At 42.0% G+C, this 20680-nt stretch overlaps 1 protein-coding gene across 4 annotated transcripts in view; it reads left to right on the top strand.

Annotated features, from left to right (window-relative positions):
- Positions 1–3959: 3959 nt before the first annotated feature.
- Positions 3960–20680, top strand: part of DOCK9 (dedicator of cytokinesis 9) — a 136724-nt gene continuing 120003 nt past the window's right edge. For all 4 annotated transcript variants that reach the window (XM_076361714.1, XM_076361756.1, XM_076361797.1 and 1 more), the window contains exon 1: positions 3960–4108. In XM_076361714.1, coding sequence (XP_076217829.1) covers positions 3995–4108 — 114 coding nt within the window. In that variant the 5' untranslated portion in view covers positions 3960–3994. The remainder of the gene's footprint in view (positions 4109–20680) is intronic.

A 20680-nucleotide genomic window follows, 5' to 3' on the forward strand; every position in this document is an offset into this window, starting at 1 on the left:
ATAGATAGAGTTTAGTGGGTCCTTAGGGATATTATACCAAACAACTCCTCTTGTGGCTAAAAGAAAAGGATCTCATGCTTATTCTGAGTTAGTATAATTTCACTTGCCATTTACTGGTTTTCACTGTCATCTTATCTGACAGATTAAAACGCCTTCTAATATTTGAAATTTTCTTCTCTTGCAAATCCTAGTATGTTACGATCAAGCTTTTGTATAAGCTAAACAGATGCTTCTTCAGTCTCTCACTGCAAGGCAGATTCTCCTGGCTTTTCTAGTTCGTCAGTTACTTGTGTTAAAATGCAATACCACTATTTCAGTAACAGTTTGATGAATGCCATATGTAACAACAACATTATTACTACTTCTTAATATTCCTCTGCTTTTACATCCAAGATTTGTACCATAAGCATGAATCTTTTTGAGTTGCTCATAACCACACTAAACACCTCTATAATTTGACTTAATATTCTTTGTACTTAGATGCCTTTCCACTCATCTGTATTCAAATACAGTTCAGTAAGTCCCATTCCACCCCCACCCCCCCGCAAAAAAAGCAGGCTCTGCTTCAGAAGTAACATCTCCCTATAAATATTTACGGCTGCGGTTACTAGTGATTATTTTGCATTTTCTTTATATAAGTTAATAAAGATTATGAACAGGATTGGAATAAAACCAAATCCTTGTTGTACTTTGCTAAACAGGTATGTTCAATGATGAACATTCAACATTCAATGATGATTTTCAAGATATAATTACTTTTCAGATCTGCGGGGTAACTTTTTTTGTTCAGATAAATATATGTTGCAAGTTTTGTATAAGAATATTTTTACACAGAGTATTGGCACTAAATAGAATATTGGCACTAAATAGAATATTGCATAATGTCTTCATAGAAGCTCAAAATTATAGTTACCTATGCCAGGTGAAACACTAATCCCATTAACAACAGGCCTAAACTCCAGCCAATCCTGCTGATATTAGAAACTCAGTAATTCTTTAATTCCTACATGTGATGCTTATGTTTGACTTTCATGATTTTGCCAAAAGTTCTCGTCATGTTATTTTAGCTCAAATAACCTTTTGCTTTACATTTCTAATGGGCACCAAATCAGTTTCCCTCTTTCATTTCTGGAACGAACATAGACAGGTTGATTATCACCATGAATGATTCAGAATCCCATAAAATTCTGGGACATGTCTTAGTTGGTCCTGGAAGTTTAAATGTTTTTACCTTTACCTGTTGCTATTTAGCATCCTTACTAAGTGATGATTGAGTAAAACATGTGCAATTATATCCACAAAGTATTACTGCATTATCCAGGTTTCTATCAAATAAAGAAAAGAAATGCTTCTGTACGTCCGCATTGTTACTGAAAATTGAAATATTTCAAAGTAGCAGGGAAATCATGCCACTGCCAAGATTCTTTTGTTCTTGATCCTGACATTTTAAAAAACGTACTCCCCTTGTCCTGTAGGCAACGAGCCATGACTTTTCATTCATATATTTAGCTACTGTTGTTCATTCTCATTGTTTCACAACTGCTAACTTACCATTTCTGCTTATCAGCTTCCATATTTTTCCTTTCGTTTTATACACATTTTAATTGTTGCTTTCATTTTCTTTCTTTAACTGAATGCGTTCAGCTGAAAAGAAACTTGGATGATTGTGGCAACGTCATCTTTTGGGAATCCTGTACAGTCTTCCTAAATAAACTACCATTTACCTATTTGATGTATTTTTCCTACGTATCTCTACCTATACAAGCATCATTCAGAGTTTTCTTCAGATTTGGAACAGTGACCCTTTTCCAGCAAAGCTGCAAAATATATATGGGAAATATTTATATATAGCAAATATAGTTAAATCATGCCATTTACATTTAAGCAACCATAAACTCAGTAGTCTTTTTTTTTGGTCAGAATTGTCAGAATTCAAAGCACCTAAGTGCTTTGAAAACAACATACGATTTTATTTTAGAAAATGGTCATCTATTATTTATACAAAATCTAGGGCATGTTTACTTGTGGAGGTTTGAGAGCTAGACATACCCTACAGACTGAGACAAAAAAAATATAAAAGATGATCCTAAGATAGCTCGTTCTAGTTACTTTAGCTAAGTGTTTACATAGCTGCTCATCCAGTTCTGTATTCAGATAATCTGTCTCACCGGTGTCCAATTTTCTGATTTATCAGTCTAAACATTGACTCATAAACACACCAGGTCTTGGATTTGTGAAATCAGGAACTCCAGGTATCTTTACCGAGGCTGACAAGTCTACCTCTCTGCGCGTTCTGTCTGTCTTAAGGAAGCTATAAAGTGATACGAACACCCGAGTTGTGACAGACATCCTACTGAAAAAACATAGGTCACGCATTTGAATAAATGAGCCTTAGATACAGGTCTGCGAAGTATCAGCGGAAAGATCTTTCACGGACAAAAACTGCACGGTGTAATACATTTGTGTATTCGGACTTTTCCTTCTCCGCGTTTCCGAAAGAACTGCCTCAATTATTTGGCATCTTATTAGTTACAGATGTATTTGTGAAGCATCCAGAAAGTAGGCCCTTTCCCTGGCAGGCATTTTTTGAGTACGTAGCCTCCCATACACTCACTTTGTGATCTTTTTTCCCCACCCGAAAGCCCCCCCCCCGGTCCGCAGCCGCTCCCTCCGTCAGTGGTAAGCTGTATACAGTTCAGCGTAGAAAACTGTTTTTAGTTTACACAAAAAGACGCCCAGAAAGATGAAGGCGCGCAAGCCCCGACGCTCTCAAACGCCCCAAGCATTGCAGCGCAGTCAGGCGGCGCCTAAGGCCGGCGTGCCCTCCCAGTTTAACCCTACCACCGGCCAGCCCCTCGGAAGGAACTCACGGCAGCGTAAAAAGCCGCAGCCCGGCACGCGGCCGTGCCTCCGAGCGGACGCCTGCGGCTTTACCTACCGGCGGGCGCTACTCGCCAGGAGGCGGCCGCCCGACGGGGCACCTCACAGGCGGGGCTTCATCGGGGCGCAGGAGCGGCGGCGCCGCCGCCGACAGCGAGGGCGCCCGCTCCGAACGGCGAGCGCTGCAGCCCCGGCGCCCTCCTGGCCGCTTTGTGACTGTCTCGCGGCACCGCGTGCCTGCACAGACCCACGTGCGTACGTGCGCGTACTCACGGCCACAGGTATCTAGAGAGCTATGTACAGGTGCTTATACACAGACAAGACGAGCAGAAGCCGCTGGCGCAGGGCCCGGGCAGGCAGGGCGCAGCCGCCCCACGCCGACACCGCACTGCAGCCGGCGCCCCGCGGCGCTTGCGGCCGTTTATCCCCGGCCCTCGGGACGCGGCGGCTACGCCCGCCGTCTCCGGCCTCCTCCGGCCACGCTTCGCTGCCGACTCCGTCGCTCGGGGCCACACCCCGGGGGGAACGCGGCCCCTCACCCCGGGGCCCGCCACCGCCGCCGCCGCGATCGGGACGCTGCGGCGGCGGCCGCCGCCGCCGCCGCCGCTCACCGCAGCCCGCCCCGCCGAGGGCGGGGCCTGCCCGGCAAGGGCGGGAACTTCCGGCTCCAGCCGACCCCGCCCCTCACCTTGGCCTCGGGTCCGCGCTAAGCCAATGAGGGTGGGGAGTCCCGGCCGGGCAGGTAACCAGGCGCCCAATCAGAAAGGCGCCGCGGGGACAGGTGGGGGCGGGGCCTCGGCGTGCCGCGCGCGCGGCCCCGCCCCTTTGCCCCGCTCGCGGCCGCGCCAATCGGCCTCCGCGGCGGCGCCCCGCTCCCCCCGCCCGGCGGCGTGCGGGCGTGTTTGGAGGTGGGGGCGCGGCGCGCGCCGGGTCCGCCGGGGAGGGGCTACCTGCCAGGAGCGGCGCCGGCTGCGGCACCCGCCGGCGGGGCTCGCGCCCTGCCCGCCTCCCGACGGCCGCCCCCCGCCCCCAGCCGCCGCCGCGTGAGGGGCCGCCCGGCGGCCGGGCCGTGAGGGCAGCGGGCGGCCCGGGCCGGAGGAGCGCGGAGGCAGCCATGGCACTGGTGGCCCCGGAGACTCGGAAGTTCACGCGGGCGCTGAGCAAGCCCGGCACGGCGGCCGAGCTGCGGCAGAGCGTCTCCGAGGTGGTGCGCGGCTCCGTCCTCCTGGTGAGCGGGGGGGGGGGGGGGGAGGACGGCCCGCCAGGGGCCCGGGCGAAGCTGCGGGCGGGGGGAGCCTCCGCCGGGGCCGCGAGGCGGGGGGGGCCGGCGGGGGCCCCGGAGGAGGAGACGGGCCCTTTGGTCCTTCCCGGGCCCGCCCGGTCTGTCACGGCGGCGGGCGGGGGGAGGTCGGCGCGGCCCCGTGCCGGGCTTGCGGCTCTTCGCCTCCCCCGGAGGCTGCTGCGGGCGGGGTAGAGGTGCGGGTGCAGCCGCAGGCGGGGCGGGGACGCTCCCAGCGGCAGCCGCGCGGAGGGCGCCATGGGATGCGGCGCCCGGCGGGCACGGCTGGGCGCTCCCGCCCTCCTCGCTGCAAACTTCTCCTCGGCGTGAGGCGATGCGGGACAGCCAGGGCAAGCGGAGCTCTCCGGGAAGCGGCGGCACCCTCCTTGCCGTAACCTGCCTTAGGCTAGGTGGAGGGGCCTGCGTGCCTCCTTTCTCCTCCACCTGTAGAGGGGGTGCAGCTGGCACTTGGCCTCGTTTGACTGAAGTGCTTTCGTGTGTGTGAAAATAATGGTGCAAAAGTGATTTTTCGTCTTGCTGCTGTCTGCGCGCTTTACAACTAAACCACGTTTTTTGTCGTGTCTGTTGTACAGAACGGAAGATGAGTGCTGGCAAGTCTAGCAGGAATGTTTTAGTATGTTATTTGTCCCTACTGTCTGTACTGTGCTAGCATGTGGTAGTTGTTCTTGCCAGTTCGCAATTGGGCGCATTAGTTTAATTTAAACTGCTGAAAGTAGATTTGTGTGAAGGTGTTAGATGGTGAACTGAGGCATCTGGGACCGAGAGAGAGAGAGAGGTATGTTTTTTTGGCCTGGCTGTACCCAGGTGACGACATCTTAAACAGCCTCAGCAAGATTTTTCAGAGCTTCTCTCTCCGGGCTCTTGTTCATGGCATGCATTTGTTTTCCATGTGGTTTTGTTATCTCCAAGGGGAATGTTTTAGTAAGCACTTAACCCTGCGTAAGTAGAGAGTTTTTGGTGCTGGGGTTCCTGATTCTGGAAGCTGATCTGTCATTTGGTTTTCACTCTTGCTAATGCTAAGTATGGTCTTGTCTAACTTTTTTAAACTGCTTGTCAGAATGCTGTTTGTCTGGTCATAGCTATGTGTTGTGAGAGTAACAAATGCTGTAGCTGTAATTCAAAGACAAATACCTTTCCTTGATAAAATGATGGCTCTAAAATTAAATTACTCTTTATTTAACTGTGGGTTAAGGAATGAATAATAGAAGACCTAATATGCATCGTTCAGGGTCCACCTGAATACTGACAGCTTTCCACAAGACACTAGCACATATACATGTGATGAACATCCAATATATGTTAACGCTTCTCCAGGGATCAGGTCTTTCCTGGGAAGAGTAGAAGAAGGAGACACAGAGAGAGAGAGAGAGAGAGAGAGAGAGATAACAAAAATATTTTTCATATTGAGGGAGCATGAAAGGGATTTAGGTATTTTCATGACACAAATAAATGTTTCTTTTGCAGTAATTGGCAACCCTGCCTCCCCCCCCTTCCCCTTTAGAAGTTTTTTTCCTTAGTTCACTTATGACTAGTGTCATTGAGTTGAGTTGAAAAATATTTATCCGACTCTTTAATTCATTCAGGTTGACCAAATATATAATAGGATAGTATTCGCTAATATTCCAGATATTTTTGCTACAATGGCATATTCTGCAGTATTTTAGGGAGGTGAAAGAAGTGATGGTGTGAAGTGGTGTACTGGCTCAATATTATCCTAGATAAGGTCTTCTATTACTATTTTAGAAAGAAAAAATAGTGACTTACCGTTCATGGCGACTTAACATTCATGTCAGGCTTGTGATCCTTTTCTGTTAGCTTGATGCATGGAGCAAAACCCCCATCTCTCTCCCATACAGTCTTGTGCTGAAGTTCACCTTCCTGTTTCAGCCATATTTTGCCCCTGCTGCTATGTCTTTCTACTATCATAAATGCTGTTCATTTTATCACTGAACTCCTATGTTCTTGCTCACACACTGTTTAAGTCATGAAATAAAAGGCTAGTGATTGCAGGTTTACCTTCACCTTTTTACCGTTTCTTCCTCCTTTGAATGTACTGTAACTCTTTTTGTTAAGCATTGCGATGTTTGGAATGAAATTGCTTTTTTTTTTTTTTTTGAAAAAGGAGTTCAGGTGGGATAACTTTTTTTTTTTTTCTATAAAAGACTTAAAAAATAGTTACTTCTATAAGTTTGACAGGTCGACCTGTTTCTTAACTGTTGGAGTTTCTGGGCTTTATTATCTGAAAAATCTCTTGGGCTGACCTGGTGAACATAGGATTCTTACCAGTATTACAGTAGTTGTGGAATGGTCTATTTGTCTGTGTGGCTTTAAAGAAAAGAAGACCCACTTTCTTTCCTAAGCTGCCTCTCAAAGCTTTTTGATGGAGCACCCCCCCCACCCCTAGGATTTTTTGAACTGGGTTGTCAACAAAATGTCTTGCTTAAAACATCGTTCAGCATTGGTAACTGATGTGATCTTACTGTCATCACTTGCTCATGAAAAAATACTGAAGTTTTCCAATACTGAAAAAATACTGAAGCTGTTTTCCATTGGCTAGGCTTGCAGTGTAGAACCTGGAGATAGGAAAGAATGAATTCAAACTAGCAGTTCTTGGAGGGTGATCTGTCCAGGTACGTGCAACCAAATATTGCTTCTGACTGTACATCTCTGCAGCAGAATGTACAGAGCAGTGGTGCAAATCATCCAGTCCTTACTTGCAGTAGCAGATAAAAGTGAACTGCTAATACCTCTGAGGTTGTATAGATTCTCTAACTTGTTATTGTGGTTACTGTTTTAAGTTCCATCCGTTTTTACCATCAACAATGTATTGCTAGACTTAAAAAAACCCAAAAAACCAAAAAAAACCCCCCCCCCCAAAACAAACCCCAAGACATTTCCCATCTTTAAATGAGGTTTATTAGATCACATTTCTAAAATATGCTTGTATTTTCTGCTTTATAAGTGCTCTTAGGATCATACTGATGAAAGAGGACCGAAACCAGCATGTCAGTAGGATAGCATGGCATATCTTAAATTTTCAGATTGCTCTTCATTGGAACTAAAAGTCAGAGATTTTCAGCCAACTGACAGACTAAATAGCTTGGCTGAGTAGTAAAAAAACATTAAGCAGATGTGGTTAGCCAAGCTAGTTTTCATCACAGAATGAAGCAAGCTATCTTGTCAGCATTTGACATCTCATACACGTTCTTTCTGTTAGATTTAGTTTGCTGAACCAACAAGTACAGTTTGGTTGACCGAACTGGAAACTTCTTACTTGGTAATCAGCTTTTCACTGTGGTGTAAGGCACATAATACGTATCTTGATTATTTGGGTTCAGTTTTTGCCATTTTCTGCTTAACAGTAGCATCCTTGCTGAATATGTTCTTGTGCAGTTGATGTTGTTTTGATTTCAGACTAGCCATGTGACTTAATGTGATGCCTCTGGCCACCCAAATACATTTCTGTCTGGGGAGGAAGACTATGGGGATGACAAGTCTGTCTCTTAAACCAGCAGTCTTACCAAGAGCAGTTTTCAATGCAATTTTAGTATTACACATAATTGGAAGCGGTCTCTTTAAGTGGTGATGAGTTACCCAAAGCATGTTGTATACAGATCAGTAGCAATGCTGGAGGGATATGTGGTGTCTTGATCAATGATATGTTAATGATAAATTATCTCAGTGACAAAACAATGTGTTCTACCCTATATTAAATTAGGCTGACACTTAAGGATAATAAGCAATTAAGAGAATGTTTGGCATACCAGATGTGGTCTGCTTTTGCCTAGCTGTCAATTAAATGCCCTTATCAAATATGCAGATAATGAAAATGTTTAAGTATACCAAATAATGCAGCAGAAGCTGTTTCCCCTATGTCGAAATTAACATTGTACATAAGAAGAAACGAGATATGGAAAAACAGGATGAAATCTGAGTGATTCCCAGATTGTTCCGTGCAGTTCTCCTTTTTGATTTGGACGTATAAAATAGGTTTGAGTATTTGAAGGCTGAAATAATCATATCTTAATATAGTCTTGGGCTTTGTATGTTAGCTTCAGGTACCTGGTAGAGCTCTTGAGTTCCAAAACTCTTGCAGAAATTCAGCTTTTCAGATGTGGAGGAAAATCAGTCTATCATAAAGACAATGCTTGGATCTCCTAACAAGTCTTTGATCTCAAACTCACTGATGTTATTTCTTTTTTTTTTAAAGACGACTTATTCTTGATTTTAACGTGATGTCAACTTTGTCTTCGCAATCCTGATCTCTGCTGTCTGTGAATCTCAATGCCATAAAAAAGATGGCTCGGTGCACTCCATGCTACGTTATTACAATGTTTTTAACATAGTGTTTTTCCAAGAATTCAGTTACTGGGAGGATTACGCAGTATTCATTTTGGCTAGGTGTTTTCCTTTCTGATTCGTTTATCCTTTCGTATGCCCTGTGCACAGAGGGCTTGTGTACTTTTCTGCAAAGCGGCTTCTCTGTATACGATGAATGGAGTATTTGGAACCTCATCAATGAGATTTCAGTTGCAGTGTTTGTGTAGAAAGAGATAGTTGATGTCTTGCTTTAGGAAAGTAGGAATTAAAAAGGGACATGTAATGCTGAAAGGATGAGTGAGGACTGGGGTCTTTTAGAGCTGATGGGTGCAGAGAAGCCGGGAACATGGATAAGGCTTGAGCTTTCTGTTAAGGAATGTGAAATTGTATGTGTAAGGAATTTGGAAGAAGCAAATTGTTGTGAATGGATGAGTGAAAGCAGGGAGATGAGAGCTGACACTCAAGATGTTAAAGGAAAAATCGTTGCTGACAATGAACGTCATCCTAACACATCTCATCTTGGAGGAACTCCATGCAAACAGTATTGCTTATTCAGTCAGTCTTGGAACTGTTGAACTTTCTCTTTACTTGCGGGGGAAAAAACCTGATACTCAACCCTGAAGAAGTTATTTAGTTTATGGTTAGGACAGCTGAATTTCTGTGTGAACAAAAACATATTTAACCATTCAACAACATTAGATCATTCTTGTTAGCTGCACCTTATTTCTTTATTATTTTCTGGAACTTTTTCTGTCCCACTAGATAAGGATAATTACGTTTAAAACAGAGGAGTAAATGCTTTAAAAATAGTTGTTCCTAATACAGCAAATGTCAGGTGTAGGGCGATGCTGGACTGGGTTTTCAGTCTATGGTGGCAGCAGCTCCCATGAAGCACGGAATACCACAGCATACCTTCTCTTCCCTCTCTTCCTCCTGCTCATGCCCTTTAATACTCAATCAGGATCACATATTTGTATGTCAATGAAAGTAGAACTCATTACACCTGAGGTTAAACTTGGGAATTTCACAACTCCATAATAATTTTTTTTCCCCATATTGAAGGTCTTGTGCAATAAACTTAAAACTGTATATCCCACTTAAAGTCATTTGGTTACGCTGCATTGTGCTCCTCCGCAAATGTTTCAAAAGGGTCTGTGATTACTGATTTTGAAAACTAGACCTTTAATGTCAACATCTATGTAGGTGTAGATGTTCGAGTTACTTATAAGCATATATGATTCTTGGACTAAGTGGTCACTTGTATGAGAGTAGTGTGTGCCCGAGATTAGATAACCGTCAGATATATGCATATATATGCAAGCTCAACATTTGTGAATTTGGCAGTTTAACCAGATATTTGTGTTTTTGAGGTAGCTTTAAGATTCTGCCGAAGTCATGCGTGTGTGCTTTGAAAATAGTAAGGAAAAATTACTGGTAAGTCATTGAAGCAAATAAGGGGAGTTAAGTTTTCCAGATAGCAAGAAGCTTGATTGTGTCCTTCTGAGAAATGTATTGTCTATATTGCTTTTATTTAAGAATTTCTGTAACTGTTAGAGGTGATTTGGTGCCAGTGGCTCTTTATGGAGGTAAAGAAAAGGTGTAACATCTTCAGTGCTGGTGTCCAGGAAGTTCTTATTTAGACCTGAAATTTCTGACGGCAGTTGAAGAACTTACCTAGTGCAGTGATCTTAAAAAATACTATATATTAAAAATGTACATAAAACTTCCTTTCTTAGCTAGTGTTTATTTTTGATATTGAGATTGAATGATCTCAAGTACTTAAGTTGACTTAGATACTGAAGGCAAAACTCCTTCATTTGAAAGAGGGTAAAGACAAATTCATTCTCCCTCACCCCCCTTGGGTTGTCTGTGTCCATGAAAAGCATTAATTATGCAAGGCAGAAAAGGCATAAAGTTGCAGAAGTAGTCCATGTATTACACAATTTCTTTCTTGTTGAAATATTTTTGAAATAACTTATATCTAAAGATGAGAAGATACTCTAATAATTCTGACCACGTAACTTATTTTGGACCTTAGTTTAGAGGATAGATAGGTTTGTGAAGGGAGGCTTACATTCTGTCCTAGTCCAGAGGTACTGATGTACTTAGTATCTTAAATTTATTAATATATGAAATAGTGGTGGGTGTCGCATCGTGAGAAAGCTATGGGATTTTTTTCTTCTTTTATTTTTCTTTAAGGGTTCTTAAAGTTCTTTTCGTGAGAATGGAAATAAGCATATATTATCTCAAAATAGAGACTTCCTGTAATATTAAAAACCCAATAAATTAACAGTCTTAGAGGCCTTAAAAACCAACCTGGTTAACATTATGGACAAGACTTCTTGTATTAAGCAAGAGCCAGAATTTCATTGGTACAATGGACTCTGCTTCGGAAAAAAATACTAGACATCTAAAGGTCTTCAGAAAGTTTGGCAGAAGCTCTGAAGGGGGGTTTATGAAGAAAGTTGTTCTGGAGCACAAAGGTTTGGTCAGAGAAATCCAACATCTGTAGCTGAGGTTGCCTTCTACTACACTCTGATTCTGACTGGTTGAGAGAAATAGCAGCTTTGCTGCAGAAACGTGAAGAAAATAAAAATCTTCATCACTGCAGGAGTGGGGGATGGGATTCTTTGTTAGCATAGGGATGAATGCCAACAATGAATGTTCTAACTGTGTCTGTTAGAACAGTTTGTCATCTCCTCATCTGTGCCCAGTGAATCGGGTATGAGAGGAGGAATGGGGAATCCAGATGCTGTCTTCTGCATTCTCCTGCTGTGTCCAGAGATTGCTGCCTGGTTTGGAGACTCAGGCAGTTCAAGTGAGGGGAAAATGAAAAAGAAGAAATCAAGAGCCTTTGTTGGAAACTCTGTCTGGATCCTGCACCTCAGACTGGTGAAACTAACTGCTCTGTTCTGTGAGTAGCACTTTATGTAAGGTAGTGGTGTTGCCTTGGGGCTACTGGTGAATGATTAAAAAAAAGCAGCAGGAAAGGTCTCTCCAAGGCATGTGGTGTGAAGGGGTGCCATGGTTCTCTCTCACAATCACAGGCTGGCTGAGGCTGGAAGGGACTTCCGGAGGTCATTTGGTCCAACCCTCTGCTCAAGCTGGGACACCTGGAGCCGACTGCCCAAGGACCATGTCCAGATGGCTTCTGAGTATCTCCAAGGATGGAGACTCCACAACCTCCATGGGCAACCTGTGCCAGCGCTCAGTCACCCTCACAGTGACAAAGTGTTTCCTGATGTCCAGAGGGAACCTCCTGTGTTTCAGTTTGTGCCCATTGCCTCTGGTCCTGTCACTGGGCACCACTGAGCAGAGCCTGGCGCTGTCCTCTTTGCATTGTCCCTTTAGGTATTTATATACATTGGGATCCCCTTGAGCCTTCTCTTCTCCAGGCTGAACAGTCCCAGCTCTCTCAGCCTCTCCTCACAGGAGGGATGCTCCAGTCCCTTCATCATCTTTGTGGCCCATTGCTGGACTCTCTCCAGTACATCCATGGCTCCCTTGTGCTGGGGAGTCTAGAACTGAACTCATCTGTGTACTTGTTCTGTAAGGTGTTAGTTTGCTTTTTAAGAACAAAGTGATCTTAGCTCTGTGTGCTGAGGAAGCAAGCAGATTGCAGGCCGATTCAGACTGGAGTACTTGTTGGTGTCAGTGTAAATGGAGGCCTTATCTGGAATTCTAGTTTTAAGCCTCTGGGTCCAGGGCGAGCTTTGGTTTGGGGCCCTCTCTGAATAAAAAGGCCCATTCCCATTAGAGGACCAGCTAGAATTTCTTTCTGCTCACCAGCTGAAGGAAAGGATGTCAGGTAGTTTAAGAAGGAAATTAGTTATTCAGCCCCTGGAATTGTTGTGTCAAAAAGGAACATGAAAGTTCTGGATCATTTTTCTATCTTGAGATAATGAGGAGGAAGAAATAAGTCAGTTGAGGCTGAACACTGTCTGAAAAATCTGATTCACGGGATTTTTGTGCAAAGGTTAAATGTAAAGTAGACCTTGTTATGTACAACATTGTCAATGCTGGTAGTTCTGGAAGACATGTCAACTTGATAATTCTGAGCAAATCAAGGAAACATGGTTTAGACTGGCTTTTTTTCTTCTAACTGCTTTTGTAGTACTCTTGAAAAGTTTCTTCTAGTGATGAGTCCAGGAAAGAATACTAGAAATTAAAAAACATGAGGCCCTAAATCAACAAAACGGTTCACCTTTCAAAATGATACCTCACTCTTCTAAACTTGTTTCAAATTTTCAGTGATGAATGAGTTTGTGCATAAACAATGTTACAGTCCCTACAAGTTGAAATCCAATAGTCCCTTTTGAAGTTTCTTCTGCTAAGAAACATAGTTGTTCATGCGGGGGGAATATCAAGTGACCTCACATAAAATTAACTAGGCAACCAAAATATGCTTTAAAACACAACCCTCCCCCAAACCCAAACAAATCAAGAAAACCAACTCCAAAACCCCCCAAAACTAAAAAAAAAAAAAAAAAAAATAAAAATTAAAGAAAATAAATTAAAGATTTATGTTTAGTCACAACAAAGCTGAGAAGGACTAATGCTGATCCAGAGCTGCTAGAATACAGGGAAGCCTGTAGTATAGATCCATCAGTGTAAATAAATAATCCTTAGCTGCTGCTTTGTGTACTTCTGGGTGCTTTTTGATACTCAGGTGTAGCTATTGACTTAAAAAGAGATAGCATGTTGACAGATACTGACCTAGGTTTGGAAATTTGAGGCACAGACTAAACTGCTTTTAGTACTACCAGGTACTCTGTGGATGGGAAGGAGTTACTTGGTGAATTCAGAGAAAAGACGTGGGTTTATGTTTTTACTACTATAAAATTAATCCCACAACAAAGAGTGACTACACATTATACTCAGAATGGATAATGCTTGCATAATTTTAAATAGAGAAAGCATTTAAATATCTGGTTACGTCAGTGCAAGATGTAATACTTCACAATTTTTGTGTTATCATGAGTGAAATGTAGTTGATTTCAGGAGCCTGGAATTCAATGTACATGAGTGTGTAGACATTTAATTTGGTTTCAGCTTTTAAGTCCAGTGCCTCCACTGCCTTTCGATGCTTGTGTTCTGACACTGAGATACCAATCTAGCAAACCAATGCTACCTTATTGGGTACCTTATTGTGTACCCAAGGCACGGCTGCTCTTCATATGCTGAAGGGAGTACTGAAACATACATGAATAAGAAAAATAGAAGCTCCACAGAATGAGCTGTGTGTTTTCAGTGCGAGAGGCAAAGGCTAGTAAGATAGCTCTCAGTCTTATTTTAACACGTTTGTGAAGAAATCAAAAGTCAAATGGAAACGTTAGCTAGCATTGTGGATATTAACATATAGAAAAGAGGCTTTGGTTTTAAGGTGATGGAAAAGGAGTCATCCATATTCCAGTTTGATGGCATTGTCAATGCTATTTCGTGCTTTGTTCTTTAAGGTTGCGTAATTGTCTTTATATAATTTGGTTTCAGAAATACTGTTCTTCACCAGGGTGCTGATACTGGCAGAGAATCTGCTTACACTTCAGTCATCTAGCCCGTTCCTCACTTGCCCCAGTACAGTGATGATGACAAGTGGTATTTCAGACCTCTTTCTGCCAGGCATATTTGCACCCACTTGCACTGGCACTAATACCTGCGTAGCGTAATGTCATCGGATTTAGTAGGTGCTTTAGCTGAAAATCATAGTAGTATGTTTGCCTTTAAGAACGTTCAAGGAGGCTTCACTCTTACTGTTTGCTAGTCCAAGAGGGATTTTAAATTCATGTTGGACCTCAAACGTCAGTGAGTTTAAAAAGAGCATTCAGGTTAATGAAGAGATGACACACATCATAATTATTTGAAGCACACTATTCTAGTTTCCTTCAGAAATTGTCTTGGGATTCTTGCTTGCCAGGCTTGTTATCACCTTGGAGTTATTTGCTGGGTATTGTATATGGCCTTAGATGGACCAATAATGTTATATGTTAATTTCTTCCCAGCCAGAGTGTACAGCATGATCCAGTAAGTTTTTCTTCACATGAAATATGAGGTTTCTAATAGGGAAAAAAAAAATCCTGTTGTATACAGTCTTGCTAGTAAAGTTCAGCATAATATTTTGGCAGCTAATGGTCTGCTGGAGGGGAAGTTGGAACTTGTTCCTGACTGAGCTAGGAACAAAGGGAAGGAGAAAGACCTGAATCTGAATAACCTCCATAGAAGGATTAAAAGTATAAAAGGATGTATGAGCCCTGAAGTTTCTGCTACTCTTCGCTGAACACAGTTAAGGTTGCTCAAAAACTGGGGTTTAACTTTTTTTTTCCTAGTCTGCTGTCCTGTTGACCATTATTTATTCTGGCATGATTTCATTAGCGTTTCTGAAAATAATATCCTATAATTAGTGACTTGTTCTGTAGTTCTCTAATAATAATAAATTTCTGTTGTGGTTATCTTACCAGTTATTTAAGAGCCCAGAACAGTCATGTCAACTTCAGAAAGCTGAAAGTTACGTGACCACTAGATGGAGTCCAGTGAGCATATTTCAATACCAGAAATCCTATGTTATGGCTTGAAATATGAAACAGTTAAAAGGGCTAGGTGTTTTGTGTCTCACGCTTAACGATAAATGTTCATTTGTTCAGTTTTGATTGACTTGGACAACTTCCTAAAGTGCTTTGGGTTATTCTTGATATGTCTATCCTCAAGGTATACTGAAGTTTGAACTTAAGGCACATGCTTTACTGGCAGCTCCCACTGCTCATCTGTGGATGAAAATGTATTGTTATTCATGTAAGAATGGACTTGTGAGAAGACTGACCTTTCTGCAGCTCTCAACTATGTGATCAAAAACTACTAGCGAAGATATTTTTTATATATATATTTATATAATTTTGTAACTAGCAGGGTTTTAAATTTGTGTGCATCTCTCCATCAGCACATTCATCATACTGTGTATGCAAGATTTGGAATAGCATTTCTTGGGTTGTGTCATTTATGCTTCCTTGCCACTTCTCTAAATGTATAAAAGGCATTCCCTTGTTTGTCGATTAAAAGAAACTTGTGATATTAGCCAGCTATGACGGCTTCCTTGACTAGATGGGACAGAACTAAATCTTGCTCCGATTTTCATAAGCATTATTTTTTACTTTGATATGATCTTTGACGTTAGGGACATCTCACACGAATGATAAACTGTTTCTGGTCTTCCACCCGGTGGTATATTTAGTATTTGTAATGTCACAGTAGTTTTTTGTTTCTGTTCAATGCAAATCTCTTCTTGAGGCCTTGCTGAGTGTGCAGATTCTTGGTCAAAATTACACGGGAATCCAAGCATGCTATTCTCAAGACTACCTCCTGGAGTAACCATACTGCCTTTCTTCTGAAGGACGGAATTCTCTTGGATCTTTTCTCTTTCTCTGTCTCCATGGTTAGTGTGTGGCTACCCAGTGTAATGCCACAGAATCATGGAAACTTACAGGTTGAAAGGAAAATCTCTGGAAGTTGCCTAGTGCAATCCCTTGCTCAAAGCAGGTCTGGTTAGAGCAGGTTGCTTAGAGACTATGCCAATCTGGTTTTAATATACACAAAGATGGAAATACTTTAACTCCAATAGTTGATGACCCTCATGGTTTAAAAAAAAAAAAATCTTTTTATGCAAATGGAATATTCTGTGTCTGTTACCACTTGTTCTCTGACTATACCTTCAAGAAGAGTCTGGCTCCATCCTCTCTCTACCTTCCCATTAGGTAGTTGCAGACAGCAATAAGATCTCCCTTTAGCCTTCACTTAAGGCTGAACTATCCAAGGTCTCTTAGATTTGTCTCATACATCATATGCTGCAGCCCCTAAACCATCATGATGGCCCTCTGCTGGAATCAGTCCAGTATTTCAATATCTTTCTTGTACTGAGAAGCTCAGCATGTTCAGCTTGCTGTCCACCAGGATGTCATCCTTATCATCCACTCATTCAGATCACATCTGCCTAATTTGGCTAAAAGGATGCTATGGGAGACTGTGTCAGAAGCCTTGTTTTACTAACGTTATTCAACGTCCACTGCTATCTCCGTGTCCACAGAGCCAGCCATCTCATCACAGAAGGCAAACAGGTTGGTCAGGCATAATTTGTCCTTGGTAGATCCATGTTGTCTACTTGGAACCACACTCTTATTCTTTATATGTCTGGAAATGGCTTCCAGGAAGGTTGCGTCATAATTTTCCTGGAGACTGGAGTGAATCTGACCAGCCTGTAGCTCCTCACATCCTCTTTCTTGCCATTCTGGATAGTGGATATGAGGGTTACTAAGAATAATCCATATCCAAGCAGGCACTCTGCACTAGCTTTGACAAATCAGGTGCTTAAGAATTTTACTCTAAACACAGAGTAAAACTCACTGTTGTGGCCACAAAGCAGCTTTTAGCACAGTTCCTTCTTTCCGAAGAAACATCAGTTCTTGAAGAGAATTGCCTGACAAAGCTCTTCTATGAAATTTGTATGAAATAGTCACTGCAGAAACAGTCCTTGCAACAGGAACCAGCACTTGAATTTCCTTCTTCCTCTCCTCTAGGAACATTCCTAGTAAGTATGAACTGTTGTCTGTACACTTCTTTTCCCTCTTGTAGGGCTATTGGATCTTCAGTTTTCCTGCAGTATAGCTTTATTGGGCAGAAGCGAGTATGTTGACTTTGATATACTATCATCTGGTTGTTAAGGCACTCCAAAGAGTGATAAGTGATGTTGGTTTTAATCTCTTCGGGCTGAGGAGGCTTTAGGCCCACATCTCTAGCATTCTGAGCTGATACACAGGCCGCTGCCAGATGGAAGGTAGTGCTCCACCTACAGATACTGTCATGTGTTGTGAAAAGCTGAATTCAGTCAGGATGTGTTAAGATCTCTAAGGAACCAGATGTTCACACCTGTCAAGATGGCATCAGTTTGGGCATGTTAAATACCAAGGACAACTTTGTAGGTAAAAATGTAAGTACCTACTTCTAATGTTTTAAGAGATTAAGCATATTTTTGTGGCTCTTATGCTGGGAGCTAGGTGCTTGAATCCTGCCTGAATTACGTTCTCTGGCAGATATGGGCCTGTGTCTTTATGAAATGCTTTGCTATAGTGATGGCATGTCTGAAGACAGAACGTCCATGTTGTTTTTAGTAAGACATTTGATTGGAAGGTCTCCCTAGTTTGATCTGTACTCTCTCAACTGTTCAATTTCTGTCTAGATGCCTCTAATAAATTCTCATTTTGTTAATAAGAATTTTATAGGATCCCCTGAAGATTTTAAATCAACCCAGGTAATTATTCCCTAAAGGATTCTACCTTTGTAAGTGTTAACCAGTGTCAAACTGAAACTTGTAAACATTGGTTAGAACTGTCTGATGTCTAGCACGCATGTTTACTTTGTACCCATGTGATTATGCTTGCTGGAACTCATTTGGTTGTCACAGGGTTGCTTAACATGTTGATTTGAAGTCCTCCAGTTTCCAAGTGAAACGTGATTATTAGGCATTCACTGTAATCAGAGGAGGACTGGTGGTTAGACCCTTAAAGCAATTGTCTAACTGTACTTTTAAGCTGTTCCCAACAATTTTTTGGAGGGGAACTAGAGCTTCTTCTTTATTACATGTCCAAGAGAGCACATCTCAAAAAGATACGATTGTGAACAACTTGGAGCTAACACAACTAATTAATCTTTTTGTCTTTGGGAATCTCATAGTGCAGTCAGTACAGATTCAATATAGTATACAGCAAGGAGGAGCTTGTTGCTCCCCATATAAACAGGTGGTTTGGCTTTGGGATGTAGTATTTGCAATATATACTAAGTCAAATAGCTCTTCATAAGTCTGCATGCTTTCTGGTACAGACCCTTTTTCACAAACCAAGAGAAGACAGACATTAGCGATGTCTCCTCTTCACAACGTTCCTTTCCTCCCCTCTACTCTTCCTTATGGAAGACGACCTTTTCATAACCCAGGCTCAGCTAAAAGGCAGTTTGCAATGTCTAGCTTGCTGCTCATATGATGTACGGTCCGGGCTTGTTCATATGTTGATTTTTTTTTTGTTTTGTTCTGTTTTTTACCATTGGATTAAGACTTTTACCTACCACAGGCTGTCCTTTAGCTCTCTTGAGTTGGTAGAAAAAGTTCTGTCAGACCTTTACAAGAATTTTTCCAGCCTCCCGTTTCACTTTGAGATGTAATACTGTAATGGATAATACTACATTGTGTCACATTTCAGTCTGGATGTTCACCGCTTGTGCAGCGTGGTTGCTCATTACAATTGCAGGAATCTCCTTAGTGAAGCTGGAAACTTCCACTTTGCACCAAGTTAATGTCAGGAAGGAGTCTGCTTGCTGGCAGACTGCTTTACATTGCATACTATTCAGATTTCTCTTAATACCAATATTTAAGCATCTGCTCAAGCTCCTCCTCCCTGTGGTTTCATCCCACCCCTCATGTCCCCGTATTTATCTCCCTTTCAAGCTCTATTTGGAATGCTTTTATGTCATTGTTGTTACCACTGTGTTGATCCAAGTCAGTTTCAGTTGTCTTTTCTAAAATAGTGTAGAAACATGATGCTAAATTTATTCAAGATATAGTCGGAATTAAATTTGCTCTTAATTGGTTTTGAATTAGAACACCTCCCAGGGTCACTTCCAACCTGAATTAGTCTACAATTCTGTCATCTGTTTGTCTTTCCAAATGAAATTTTTTGTCTTCCTGTTTCTCCACATCCTACCTAGTGCTTTAAAAATGAGGTCATTTTCTAGGCATTTGAAGGAACTGTCTAGTGCATGATAATTTGTTGTAAACTGTTTTATTTTTCTCATGCTCTCTTAAGGCACGAGCTACTTTTTCTACTTTTTGCTAGAAACATTTCCAATTATGAAGTCTTCGAAATTGCATGGAACAACCCTCTAAACAGGGCTTTCTTTTAATAATCTCTTAACTTTTGATACCACGTTTGGAACCTGAACTTTGTCAGGTCTCTGTAATCCTGCATTCCAGATAGGAGTGAAGTGGACTTCTGCACTAGAAAGAGTTAACTTGAATGTATTTTTTAGGGCTGCCTTCCATGGTAATTCCCATGACTATTCTCCCTCACATGTTTGCAAGCATGTCTTTATCCAACCTTAGTGAACAGAGCAAAGCATTTCCCTCACTGTCCTGCTTCTTGTTTTCAAAGAGGGTAGGGTAGGTAGAGAGACAGAAGAAGGTACAGAGACATCGCTCTGCAAGGTTCATGGTTATGTATGAATTACCTTTGCCCTTCAGAGTAGGATTTATGCCAAATTCTTCACCATTACCTTCTTTATTCTCACCCCATGAAAAGCTATTCCTTGTTAACAGAACTGCCTTAACACAATTTGTATTTCTTACAGTATCTGGAATGTGCTAACTGCTGCCTTTGAGAATATGGGACTGGCAGGAACTACTTGGATCACTGTCAAATATTGATTTTTTTTTTTTTTTTTTAAATCAATGTGTCTGCATGTTGTTATGGTGTATTTGGGTTAGAAATGTAATGAGAAGCATACTGAGAGGTATTAACTAGCCAGACATTAAGGAAAAATGCTAATAAATCTTAAACATTTCTTCTAAATGTCTCATTATAATGTGCAGGTATTTCCTTGAGATAAGTTAATTTGCATGGGGGCAAATCTGTAGCTGACATCATTAATCTGCTTATTCCCTCCCTTCATGCTTCACTTAAGTCCATTTAATTTAGCTTGTTTTAACTCCATTGCAACAATTTGAGTTTGTAAGTTCACCCTTTCATCCAGTTTTACAATTTGGTAAGTAAAAAAGTAAATACATCTCAGTGCTTTCAGTTTAGCAGAAATATAAAACTAATCAGCAATCTCTGACAGGGTGATTGATACTATTATGGTGTGAATTGGGACAGTTATTTCTTACAAATTCCTTGCCTTTAAAAGTAGTTTAAAAATTTAACACTTCTCAGTGTCAATTAAAGATGTTTACATACTTTTGTGACAGATACCAGTGCAGCATGTGGAGTAGAATCCCGTAGTGATAAATGCGATCAATACAGGTGTGATTCACTATAAAGCCAAGACATTTATGTATTTTAATTTTCATGCTTTTTTTTCCTGTTTTAGATGTGGATGTTGATCTGAACTAGATGCTCAGTCAGATGGGTTCTTTTTTGCCTTTTTTTCATG

This window comes from Aptenodytes patagonicus, chromosome 1 (assembly GCF_965638725.1).
Source record: "Aptenodytes patagonicus chromosome 1, bAptPat1.pri.cur, whole genome shotgun sequence".
Taxonomy (NCBI): Eukaryota; Metazoa; Chordata; class Aves; order Sphenisciformes; family Spheniscidae; genus Aptenodytes; species Aptenodytes patagonicus.